At 39.3% G+C, this 12,837-nt stretch overlaps 1 protein-coding gene across 2 annotated transcripts in view; it reads right to left on the reverse strand.

Moving 5' to 3' along the window:
• tarbp1 (TAR (HIV-1) RNA binding protein 1) overlaps window positions 1–12,837 on the reverse strand; it is a 38,880-nt gene that overhangs the window by 18,085 nt on the left and 7,958 nt on the right. For both annotated transcript variants that reach the window (XM_055170524.2, XM_055170523.2), the window contains exons 12-17: window positions 6,062–6,159; window positions 5,528–5,686; window positions 5,208–5,431; window positions 4,414–4,639; window positions 1,088–1,276; window positions 765–964 (exon numbers count right to left, since the gene is read on the reverse strand). In XM_055170524.2, coding sequence (XP_055026499.2) covers window positions 765–964; window positions 1,088–1,276; window positions 4,414–4,639; window positions 5,208–5,431; window positions 5,528–5,686; window positions 6,062–6,159 — 1,096 coding nt within the window. The remainder of the gene's footprint in view (window positions 1–764; window positions 965–1,087; window positions 1,277–4,413; window positions 4,640–5,207; window positions 5,432–5,527; window positions 5,687–6,061; window positions 6,160–12,837) is intronic.

Genomic DNA, 12,837 nt, shown 5'->3' on the forward strand with positions numbered 1-12,837 from the left:
TAACCCTGGAAAAAATTAAAGTTTTAATGCCACTGCTTATGGGCCCCTTTGGCACCAAATAAATACTACAATATATATAAATACTATAACAAGGTATACACTGCAAAAAATTTTCAAGAAAAAAACGCTTAGTATTTTTGTCTTGTTTTCAGTAAAAATAACAAAAAATTCTTAAATGAAGATGATTTTTCTTGATGAGCAAAACGACCCAAGAAAATAAGTCTAGTTTTTAGACCAAAATTATCAAATGTAAGCGATGTTTTGCATAAAACAAGCAAAAAAATCTGCCAATGGGATAAGCAAAAAATCTTGAACATTTTTCTTAAACACTAAATTCAAGAAAAAATCAGGAAAAATGTGCTTACCCCATTGGCAGATTTTTTTTGCTTGTTTTATGCACAAAATCACTTAAATTTGATAATTTTGGTCTAAAAACTAGACTTATTTTCTTGTGTCGTTTTGCTCATCAAGAAAAAGCATCTTAATTTAAGAATATTTAGTTATTTTTACTGAAAACAAGAAAAAATAAAAATATTTTTTTTTAATTGAAAATCATTTTTTGCAGTGTACATTTTTATTCCTATATGCATGTTCCCTGGGTTTGAACTCATGACCTTTTGCAATGCTCTACCACTGACCTGTACATGCACATTTATATACCGTGGTGTTTGCATGGTAATTCAAAGCACTTGAGCAAATCACTGAATTGCCATATGTCCAAAAACCATGGTACTACTACTGCATTTATGTTATTGTGGGTTCACCTTTGGTCTCTTCTGAACACTGGGCCATAAACGCAGGCTTCAGTCAGAATGTTGATGTATGAGAGAGTGCTGCTGAACACAACATCTGTCTGGACTTCATCTTCTGCCCCAGATGAAAGCCACATCTCACAACAATGTTGGATCAGAATATTAAACACACCCGACCGGACCTGAGACAACTCCATAAGCTCGCTCACAATCTGAAACAATCATATATAAATAACGTATAACTAATTTCTCACCAGCAATGCAGTTTACAATTTAGTTGTCTAAACTTAGGCAAAGGGTTATGGGATTAACAGGAAGGTAAATGTTTGGCTGACCTGTTGAATACAAGCCGTGATTTTGGGGTTCTGCTCCTCCGTCAGCTGTAGCAGCTCCCGGTTAAAAGCCAAGCGCACAAATCCCTGAAGTGTTGACCAGAAGTCATGAGGGTTTGTGCTTAAAGCCTGAACTACTTTCCATGATGCAGATATAGCCTTCACACACAAAGATTCATCACACTGCGCCACCTGGTGGAGAAAACAGACCTGCAAGCTAAACACCACATTATACAAACAATAACAAAACTAGTGCTGCACAATAATTAATCGCAACTAATCGATGGCAGAATAAACGTTTTTGTTCACATCATATATATGTGTGTGTGTGTGTGTGTGTGTGTGTGTGTCTGTGTAATGTGTATAATAATTATGTAAATATAAATACACACACATATGCATGTATATATTTAACCCGTATGTATTGTTGAGTCTTGAGTCTTTACTCTTTTCCCGCCAGCGTTTTTTTTTTAAAGTTGCCAGCCAGCGCCAGCATTTTTCATGATTTTCACAAAAATGTAAAGCCTTACAGAAAATGTTCTTCTTTAAATTTTCTTCTAAAACATAAAACATACAAATATATCAAATGAAAGAACAGACCCTCTACTTTCAATCAAACAAAATGGGAATTTTTTTTATCCTATCTATATTTTTTTCGCTGCTTAGAAAGTCTTAAATATGGCTGCGTTCCTTAAAAAAAAAAATTTTTAGCAAAAAGCTGAAATAATTGCATTTTTGTGAAGGAATTTTGTGAGAGATATGATTCAGAAGTTTAAAATGAGTAAACAATTGTTTGCTTCAGTTTTTTTATAAATTGGGTAAGTGCATCTAGTGGTTAATCACGGTATTACAGATTACCATATAAATTCATCAGGAACACCTTTTTTATGCAAATGTTTTCTCTTAATTGACAAGTTAACACGTCAATGGCGGGGAAAGAGTTAATGTGGCCACAACTTTCTCTGTTTGTCAGCAAATGGAATAATTTTTGGCGACAAATCTTATATTGACACATATTTTGGGAAAATTCTTTGAAAATTTTAAAAAACTCAACTTTACACCATGGGCAATTTTACTACCCTTGTGTTGTTCAACATGAAAATATCCACTAAATTAAACTGCTGTAAAAATGTCACTGATTTGGGGGAAAACATACTACATTTATAAAACGGCCCGTTCCGGTTCTTCATTCTGATTGGTTGAAACGCGTTCTAAGCCGTGATAAAATACCCCGATAACCCCACGGTTCAGACAGCATTACATACTGTAAGTATCACTGCACCACTGTTGCTGCGTACTGATTTATGAAAATAAACACCACAGTCTTTAATCATATTTTTAATTTTTCTACAATTGCACAATTAATGGCAATATCCAGATAAATGTCAATAAATATTGTTGAGTCATCTCGTAAATAAAGAGAAAACGTTCTCTGAGGAGTTTCTAACTCAAATTCATAGGTCGGCTATTATCCACTAGATGGCGATCTTACCCAACTTAAACACTGACGCATTCACTCAACACTGAAAACACTGTGTAGTACTCTTCAAGGCTCTGAATCTGATCTCTTACAAAAGTTCTTCACAAAAATGTAATTATCTCCGCTTTTACCTGAAATTGTAAAGGTGATAAGAGAACAAATGAAGGTAGGATGATTTTTTTTTTAAGCGGAGCGTCTGTTCTTTTATTTAATATATATTATGTTTATTTAAAGAAGATAATTTTTCTGGAAGCCATTAAACTTAAACTGGGTGTCAACTTAAAAAAAAAAGAATGCTGATGGGGAAAGAGTTAAAGATAAGCATGCTTCCAAGCATATTTGATCATCACTTCAACAGTTGCACAATATAAATGTTAATGTATATTTTAGATGAATGTTGATTTATAAAAATAAACATCACAGTCTTATATCATATTTTCATTGTGTCTTTGCTGCGTCTGTGTTGTTTGTGAACTGCGCTCTGTTGCAGCCACACTTGATTCTGAGGAACTACTTTGTTTGGTGGAAGAGTAATATTTGTACTAATATAATTACAACTTATTTGTGTTTTATTTTATGAAATCCTGCTATGCATATGAAGTAACCGTTTTATAAAAGCAATACGCCCTGCAAAGCAGCGGGGTCACAGTGCACTTTATAACAGCTAAGGGGGTTTTAGGCACTAATGCCTAACAACGACCCTTAACTGTTATAAAATGCACTGGTAACTCACTGCTTCTTGGGGATTATTGCTTTATTTTAATATAAAAAGTGATTGTGGAGTGGATATTTGTTTAACTTTTTCACAGTCTTGGACATATCAAAGTTTAGTAAAAACATAGGCCTTTATGCATTTTTAGTTTTTGTGCAGCATCAGATTTTTTCACCCTTATTTATGGTTTGTGGCCATTTTTGCCCCATTGACTTCCATTATAACCAGATTTTTTTGATTACAAAGCCATGACACCATATAATCATGCATTCTTTATTGTTGGTGATTTTTCCTTTTGCAAAGAGGTCAAATTTGTTATTTTTACTGTTTATCATGAGGTAAAACCAAAACAAAGCTTCGTTTCTGGCGGGTACATTGAATTATATGGAGTATAACAGCGTATTATTGTTTGTGTGTGTGTGTTTGTGTGTGAAAGCAGTTTAATTTAGTGGATGTTTTCATCCCGAACAACACAAAAGGGTAATGAATTTGAACAATGCACAAAGGTTATGAAATATTTACATGTGTATATACATTTTTATATGTAAGGAATAATTGACAACGGGCAAAGCGGAGTGCCAAAGCGGAATTATTTTCACATAATTCAAAGAACTGGAGTAAATTATTCCTCTTATACCATGATTACCACAAACATTGCTCTGGTGCCTATTTTTAAGACATTTAAAAGGTTAGGTGTGCGGTTACAGAAAAATAATCAACACCCATGGAACATTTATCAACCAATCAGAATAAAGCATTCCACAGGCCTGTGGTATTATTTAAATTATATATAAATACATATAATTTTCTGCTTAAAAAAATTATGTGTGTATGTGTGTGTATTTATATGTACACAAAACTATTATACACAGCACACACGCATACTGCATATGATGTACACAAAAACTTTTATTCTGCAAACGATTCGTTGTAGTTATGCAGCCCTAAACAAAACAACAAACAAATGTGCCTGTCCACAAGTCAAAGTCAAAACCAAAAGCTTGTAAAACAACGACTCCATCAATCTTCCTAACATCAACCCTCAGTTAAACCCTTTCCACCAATAAAACAGCAAAACAAATGTCCTTAACCTGTCAATGCTAATCTCAGATTAATGTAGGTGTGATTGTGGTGCACCTGTGGAAAAACTCTTGTCATGAAGTCCAGCACTGGAAGCGCGAGGTGACCGGGCAGTAAAGCCAAAGCCTCGACCGCAGCTCGCAGGACCTCGGGGGCTTCAGGGGTCGGCGGGGGTCCGGCAGGAACGGACTTCTGCAGGAAACTCAAACACTTCCACTGGTCTCCAATAAACTGGGCAACAATTCGCCCCCAGTCCTTCAGCACAGGGCTGTCCTCTGTTTGACTATAATATACACACATTCATAAAGTAATAAGTGATGATAACACTTCATAGTACAGATCAGTTTTATTCTTATATTTAAATTAAAATAGCAATTGTATGATCTTGTCTTTTCTTTATCAAGACAACTGCAGCTTTAAAGACCAAAATAATAATAGTTTTTTTCTCACAAATGTATTGCAGAGCTTCAAAAGTGATTACATAATAATGGAAGTCATGAAGAGTTCAGATCCAAAACCCTGCAAGGGCATCTGACACGTTCATGCATTTTTAATGGTTTCAACAAATCTGTATTTCTGAATGACCTGAGGCCGAGATTTGATGAACGTATGATATGTGCCGAAAGTATTCGGTTAATATCATTATCTCATTTTTGACGGAGGTGGGGTTCGCATTCAAGATCCTCAATTGTTTTTTGGGGTTTGCTATCCTAAATAAGATAATAGCACTTTAATATAAAAAATTTGTTTGTGTTTATCTGAATAAAAAGAGGTCATGAATGTCTGAGACGGTGACTTTAAGGACCACAGTCTTATTTAAATACTTATTTGTGTGATCTTTTCAAACAGACCTATCTGAGGAATCTGATGCAGCTGTGGGCTTCAGCAAAGTCTGGTTGAGACGCTGAAGAGATGATGATGATGATGATGAAGGGTAGAAGTAGTCAGTAAGTGCGTACAGTGATCTTATAGCCTCAGACTGGGAGTTCAGTAGACCTTGATCAGCCATTTCACACAGCAAGGCAAGCGTGTCCATACTAACCGCTCTCTGAACCGGTCCTGATACAGATGGACTCTGAAAAACACACACACACAGCACAGATCTCATCCTATTAGTTTACACTGCGTTGAACTCTATTGGCCCTTCATTATTCATTAACTTGGGATGCACCTGTTTATAGGGTTCATTCAGGATCTTTAGGCAGTTGTTGGCGAGTTTTGGGATGTAGTTCTGCTGCAGATTTGAACTGTACCACGACACACCGGAGTAACTCACAACCAGCTCTCTTAATACTGAAAGGTAAAGTTCAGCTCTCTCCACATCACACAACTAAAGACAGAGAAAATACAAACACTTTTAGATGTTTGTTACGGCTTCCAATAAGCTGTATCGTTGGGGAATGTAGTAAGGATCTTTGACGCATGATTAAATCTGGAATAAGATTAAAGACAGTTCTTTATTGCTTCATCCAAAGCATTCTTCAAGAACAGCAATTTATAATCCATATCTTCAAAAAAGGCATAACATCAAAAACAATGCAACTTAACTCCCTGCACGCTACTAGTTCTCATGGTAAAAAAACGTATGCTTCCTTCCCCAACTACACACCTGTCTGTTATTAGACTTGTGCTTAATTGCAGTAACAAACCAGCCTTCACAATTTGACATGTGGCATGTGTGTGTATCCCAAAGTTTCCTGCTCACCTCCTTCAGTTCTCCGCTTAACCTCCTCAGCAGAAACTCCTGGACCGACTCCACTGCAGACAGCACGTGTGTCTTCAAAGCCAAAGCCACAACATCCTCTATAAACATCCAAACATTTGCATTTATGCATTAGGCAGATGCTTTTATCCAAAGTGACTTACTGTGTGGGTTCACACCAGATGCGTTTGAGGCGTCAAATTCGTTGGACGCTTAAACATTTTGAGTGTACTTGCTTAATTTGCGTGTGAAAGCCGCGCATGAAATTCTAGTCATCGAGACATTCACGTGGAAATTCGCGTCATGGGAGGGGCTTCTGCAACTCCGCTCGCTTCCTGTATTCACGTCACTACTAGAGCAAGCTCCTGATTGGTTAACGCGGCACGTTTTTCCACCAAAGTTTACATTTTTTAAATCGCACGTTTCCCGCGGCAACCCCTAATTCCAATCAAGTTTGCACGAATGAAGCAGAATCGTTGTGAGAGTCATGGCCAAGGGTTGAAAAATACACAGGGGCAGTAGTTTCATGCAAAAATATTTTGAGAATTTATTGTCTCAAATACAAGGCAACCATGTACAAAGTAACAAAAAAACAAGAATAAACCAAAAATAGAAAAAACAAACAAAATAAAGTAATTCAAAAATGGAGCTAATAATGGTTGTCTCTGTATATGCCTCTCAACAATAAAATACCAGAGGTCCAAAATCTACAGTTTAAACATGTTCACTCCAGACCCACAACCAAAAACTAACCTACAATACCCAAACACAACCCTCTTATACCTTGGCGACCAGCACCAATATATAACACATAGGAGACACAAAACTAACATAATGGCCATTACACACATTAATAACAAAGAACTACACAATTCACATACGAAATACACAATAAACATAACTTAACATGACTTTTAATTTCCCACATCACATATTATCAAAATTATTAGCAATATGCATGAGCAAACATAGTTGGCGTCCCCTTTCTTGTGGATGCCAATGGTTTGGTCTGGACCGTCGTTAGGAACGATATAAATACGGCTGAAGTTTCCGCCCGGACCTCTTTTAATGACGGACCAACCTCAGAAACTCGACCACCATCAAACACACAAAGAACATGGTAAGAAAAAAAAAACACATTAGACTAGCCAAATAAAAGACTTCAAATTTAACCATTTTACTTGTGTCTGTGTATTGATTTTACTTATAAGCATTTAACTAGTATAGAAAGGATGGATTTATCACCTGTAGTCTCTTATGTCCTTCACACACCCCCCTTTCTCCAGTTTCATGCGGGCAGGCGAGACAGAAAGTCTGCAGTCACATTGTCTCTACCTGGGACATAATGGATGGAAAATCGGTAGGGTTGGATAGACAGATACCAGCGGGTAATTCGGGCATTCGAATCCTTCATACGATCCATCCATTGTAGGGCTTTATGATCTGTTTCAAGGATGAACTCCCTGCCAAGTAAATAGTACTTTAGGGTATCGAGTGCCCATTTTACCGCCAAGCACTCCTTCTCAATGACTGAATATCGAACCTCCCTAGGAAATAACTTGCGACTTATGTAAGCGACTGGGTGACGGTTCTCTGGGGTCCCCTGGAGAAGAACAGCTCCAACTCCAATACCAGAGGCATCAGTTTGTAATATAAAAGTCTTATTAAAATCTGGGCAGTACAAAACTGGGTCATGACACAAAGCATGCTTAACATCCTGGAAAGCTTGCATTGTCTCCTCATTCCAACAGATATGGTTTGGGCAGTTCTTCCTAGTCAAATCTGTAAGCACAGCAGCTCTCTCAGAAAAATTAGGGACAAACCTCCTATACCAATTTGCCATTCCTAAAAAAGATCTCACTTGCGACTTGGTTTGTGGAAGTGGACAGTTCTGTATTGCCTGGATCCTTTGAACTTGAGGTTTTATAACCCCATGGCCAATCACATACCCCAGATACTCAACCTCTGTTTTTGCAATAGCACACTTGGATGGATTGATGGTGAGCCCCGCTGCTTGAATTCGGTTAATAACAGTCTCTAGATGTCGCAGATGTTCCTCCCAGGTCGAACTGTAGACAACAATGTCATCTAAATAGGCAGATGTAAATTCATTTAAGCCAGTTAGTACCTGATCAATGAGGCGCTGAAATGTGGCTGCAGCCCCATGAAGGCCAAAGGGCATCTTTGAAAACTGATACAGCCCCCAAGGTGTTCGAAAGGCGGTCAACTCCCGAGCTCTGATACTCAACGGGACCTGCCAGTAGCCTTTAGATAGATCAATAGTTGTTAAATATTTGGCCTTACCCAGACGGTCAATAAGTTCATCAATTCTTGGAGTTGGGTAGGAATCAAATTTTGACACAGTGTTAAGATATCTAAAGTCTATACAAAACCTTAGGCTGCCATCTTTTTTGGGCACCAGCACCACCGGGCTACACCACTCACTTCTTGATGGTTCCACGATATCCATGGCCAGCATCTCATCCAACTCCTCCTTTAATGCAACTAGAAGGCGTTCAGGTATTCTATAACTCACCCGCTTTGGGGAGGCACCCTCTTTGAGTACAATATCATGCTCAACTAGATTTGTGTGTCCTGGTCTTTTTTGAAAAACTTGAGGGTCACACAGCTTCTTGACTGCAGATTGCTGACTTGGAGAGAGGTGACCCAGAGACAGTACCGAAGGTGTTGAAACAGGCAAGTACTGGGCTTCAATTTCTTCCTCATCAGTTACCCTTTGGATTAACAGCATCTCTCTCTTTTCTTCAGATCTGGGAAACCACTCTTTAAGCAAATTAACATGCAATATCCACTTAGAATGCTTTCGTCCAGACTTTTCTACCTCGTAGGTAGTGGGCCCAAGTTTTCTCAAAACCTTAAAAGGACCTTGCCATCTAGCTGTTAATTTACTTGAGTCAGTAGGTAACATTACCAATACCTGAGTACCAGGTTCAAAGCTCCTCAGTCTGGCCTTTTGATCATACCAGGTCTTTTGTTGTCTTTGCGCCTCTGCCATGTGTTTCTGGGCAAGATCACTCATGGTTTCCAGCTTCTCTCGCATCTGGATCACATAGTCAACAACATTAGTCGAATGGATATCATCATGCTTTCCTTCCCATATCTCCTTTAATAGTGTAAGTGGTCCTCTCACCTCTCTCCCATACAACAATTCAAAAGGAGAAAATCCTGTAGAGGTCTGAGGCACCTCTCTATATGCAAAGAGTAGATACGGGAGCCACTGGTCCCAGTCACTGTTCTTCTCAGAGGCAAATTTTCGGAGCATTTGTTTTAGAGTTTGATTAAACCGTTCAGTTAAGCCATCAGTTTGTGGATGGTAAGGAGTGGTCCTTAGTCCCTTTATGCCTAAAAGTTTATACACCTGCTTTAATAATTCAGACATAAAATTAGAACCTTGATCTGTAACCATGGCTTTAGGAAAGCCAACTCTAGAAAAGAGTTGAATGAGTGAACCAGCTACTACTCTAGCCTTGATGGTTTTAAGTGGGAAGACTTCAGGATATTTTGTGGCATAATCTGTGATGACCAGCATATAACGGTTTCCTGCCTTAGTCTTTTCTAGTGGTCCAACAATGTCCATACCTAGCTGTTCAAAAGGTACCCCTATAATAGGAAGTGGCTGAAGAGGGGCTCTAGGAGGACCTCTCAAAGAGGTTTGCTGACATTGGGGACAGGTTTTACAATACAAACTGATATCTTTCCTCATCCCAGGCCAATAGAAATAACGCTTTATGCGAGCGGTAGTTTTATGCTTTCCTAGATGCCCTGCCCAGGGCACAGAGTGGCCCAACGAAAGCACAATTTCTCTACCCTCTTTGGGAATCACCACTTGAGACTCAGATCCCTGCCTACGACACAGGACATCATTTGCAAGAAAGAAAATTTCCTGACCACTTTTTGTCTCTACCTGGCCTGCCTGTTGCTGCTTTCTAACAAGATCATACAGAGGCCCGATAGCAACATCTAGTTTCTGCAGTTCCGCTAGGTTTTGGGGTACTTTGAATCCCAACGGATTCTCAGGGATGAATTCATCTTTACTCACAACTAAATGCCTAAATTTTTCACATTTCCTCTGACTTCTAGATTTACGAGTCTTTCCTGGCTCTACCTCAATGTCTGCCTCATAAAAGGGTAGAACACCCAGTAAATCTACATCCTTCTCAATACTCCCGGCCATACTACGAGTTACTACAGTATTACACTCCTGTATAGAGGGAAGGAGATCTAACAAAATGGGCAAATCCTGACCCAACACCATTGGATATGATAATTCATGTGAAAGGCCAACCTTCAACAAGTATGACTGCCCTTGTACGGTCACATACACATTAGCAGTAGGGTAGTGCTTTTCATCACCATGGACACATTTAACTATTACAGGTGATGCGTGGTCCCAAAGATTAAGTGGTACTAATTCTGCCTTAACTAGCGTCTGCATACTTCCTGTATCTACTAAGGCACTAACTGCCTGCCCATTTAAGAAAATGGTTGTATAATGCAACAGACTCTGTCCTACTCTAGCAGGAGCTTCTGGTCTAGGCACACTACACATATTTGCATGTGTGGAGGGGTTATTGGGGCACTTGGGCTTAGTGTGTCCTTCCTGACCGCACTGATAACAAATGATAACTTTGGCATTGTGCCCTAAGCTCTCACTTACAGGACCACCCTTCGCACCCACAAACTTACCTCCTGTACTACTTGACTTCATTGGAGAGAAAGACATTTTCCCTGGTCTTCTGGGATCTTTAGATGCTTTCCACTGATTATAAGACCATGGTTGACCTCGTCGACGAGCAGCCACAAACACATCAGCAAGTTCTGCAGCTTTTACACTCTCGAAATCAAGAGATTCATTTATGTCCATATTCACATAAGCACTACGGGCCTTGCCCGTTAAAAGTGGCACTAACCTGACAGCCCAATCAGTCATCGGCCAACGGCATGCCCTGGCTATGCGTTCGAAAGTAGTAAGGAAATGTTCCACATCATCATCCTCCTTAAGTGGCTGCATTCGTGGTTCTGCCATGGGCCCCAGCTGCCCTGTTCCTTGCCCAATAGGCCCATCTGATGGAGACCCCTGATGAACACCACTTTGTGCACCTCCTGGACCTACTGGAGTAAATGAAGTACCAGAGAGGGGAGCAGGTATGGGTGTAGCCCTCGCATGGACCTCTTCTTGAAGTAAAGTAAACTGATGCTGGAGAGCCCTCCATCGTGTCTCCTGTCGAGTTGCTTCCTGATCCATACGCTTATCCCTTTCCTGTTGCATTTGCATATGTGTCCGAAACATCTGTTGTAACTCCTCCATGGCAACCCCTTGCGAGCTTCTTAAAGCCGATAGATTCTCAGAATCCTCACCTCCTGTAGCCGTAACTATGGCTGGTAACTCATCCAGCTTTACTGCTTTCTTCGGTCCCATTTCAGACTGTGGTAAAATATTAGCTACTACTGCCCCTTACTGGCAATCCCACCGCTGCCACCAATTGTGAGAGTCATGGCCAAGGGTTGAAAAATACACAGGGGCAGTAGTTTCATGCAAAAATATTTTGAGAATTTATTGTCTCAAATACAAGGCAACCATGTACAAAGTAACAAAAAAACAAGAATAAACCAAAAATAGAAAAAACAAACAAAATAAAGTAATTCAAAAATGGAGCTAATAATGGTTGTCTCTGTATATGCCTCTCAACAATAAAATACCAGAGGTCCAAAATCTACAGTTTAAACATGTTCACTCCAGACCCACAACCAACAACTAACCTACAATATCCAAACACAACCCTCTTATACCTTGGCGACCAGCACCAATATATAACACATAGGAGACACAAAACTAACATAATGGCCATTACACACATTAATAACAAAGAACTACACAATTCACATACGAAATACACAATAAACACAACTTAACATGACTTTTAATTTCCCACATCACATATTATCAAAATTATTAGCAATATGCATGAGCAAACATAGTTGGCGTCCCCTTTCTTGTGGATGCCAATGGTTTGGTCTGGACCGTCGTTAGGAACGATATAAATACGGCTGAAGTTTCCGCCCGGACCTCTTTTAATGACGGACCAACCTCAGAAACTCGACCACCATCAAACACACAAAGAACATGGTAAGAAAAAAAAAAACACATTAGACTAGCCAAATAAAAGACTTCAAATTTAACCATTTTACTTGTGTCTGTGTATTGATTTTACTTATAAGCATTTAACTAGTATAGAAAGGATGGATTTATCACCTGTAGTCTCTTATGTCCTTCACAATCGTGCAACACTTAACGACTCATTTGCGTGGCGAGACCTCAACGCATCTTTACATTGACTTAACATTGAAATCTCTCGCGCTTGACGCCTCTACAACGGCTGGTGTGAACGCAGCATTACAGTTAGGGTTGCAAAATTCTGGGAATTTTCAAGGCTGGAAACTTTCCATGGGAATTGACAGGAATGTATGGGAATGTATGGGAATAAACGGGAATGTATGGGAATAAACTGGGAATTTGAAAAAGCAGTGAACTGGTAAAAGTGTCATGGCATGGGTGGCCAAGGCTTATTGATGCACGTGTGGAGCCAAGGCTGGCCTGTGTTGTCCGATCCAACAGATGAGCTACTGTAGCTAAAATGCTGAAAAAGTGAATGCTGGTTCTGATAGAACGGTCTAGTAGAGTCCATGCCTCGACAGGTCAGGGCTGTTTTAGTGGTAAAAGGGGGACCCTACACAATATTAGGCAGGTGGTCAAAATG

The sequence above is a fragment of the Misgurnus anguillicaudatus genome, chromosome 11, assembly GCF_027580225.2.
Source record: "Misgurnus anguillicaudatus chromosome 11, ASM2758022v2, whole genome shotgun sequence".
In the NCBI taxonomy this organism is placed as follows: domain Eukaryota; kingdom Metazoa; phylum Chordata; class Actinopteri; order Cypriniformes; family Cobitidae; genus Misgurnus; species Misgurnus anguillicaudatus.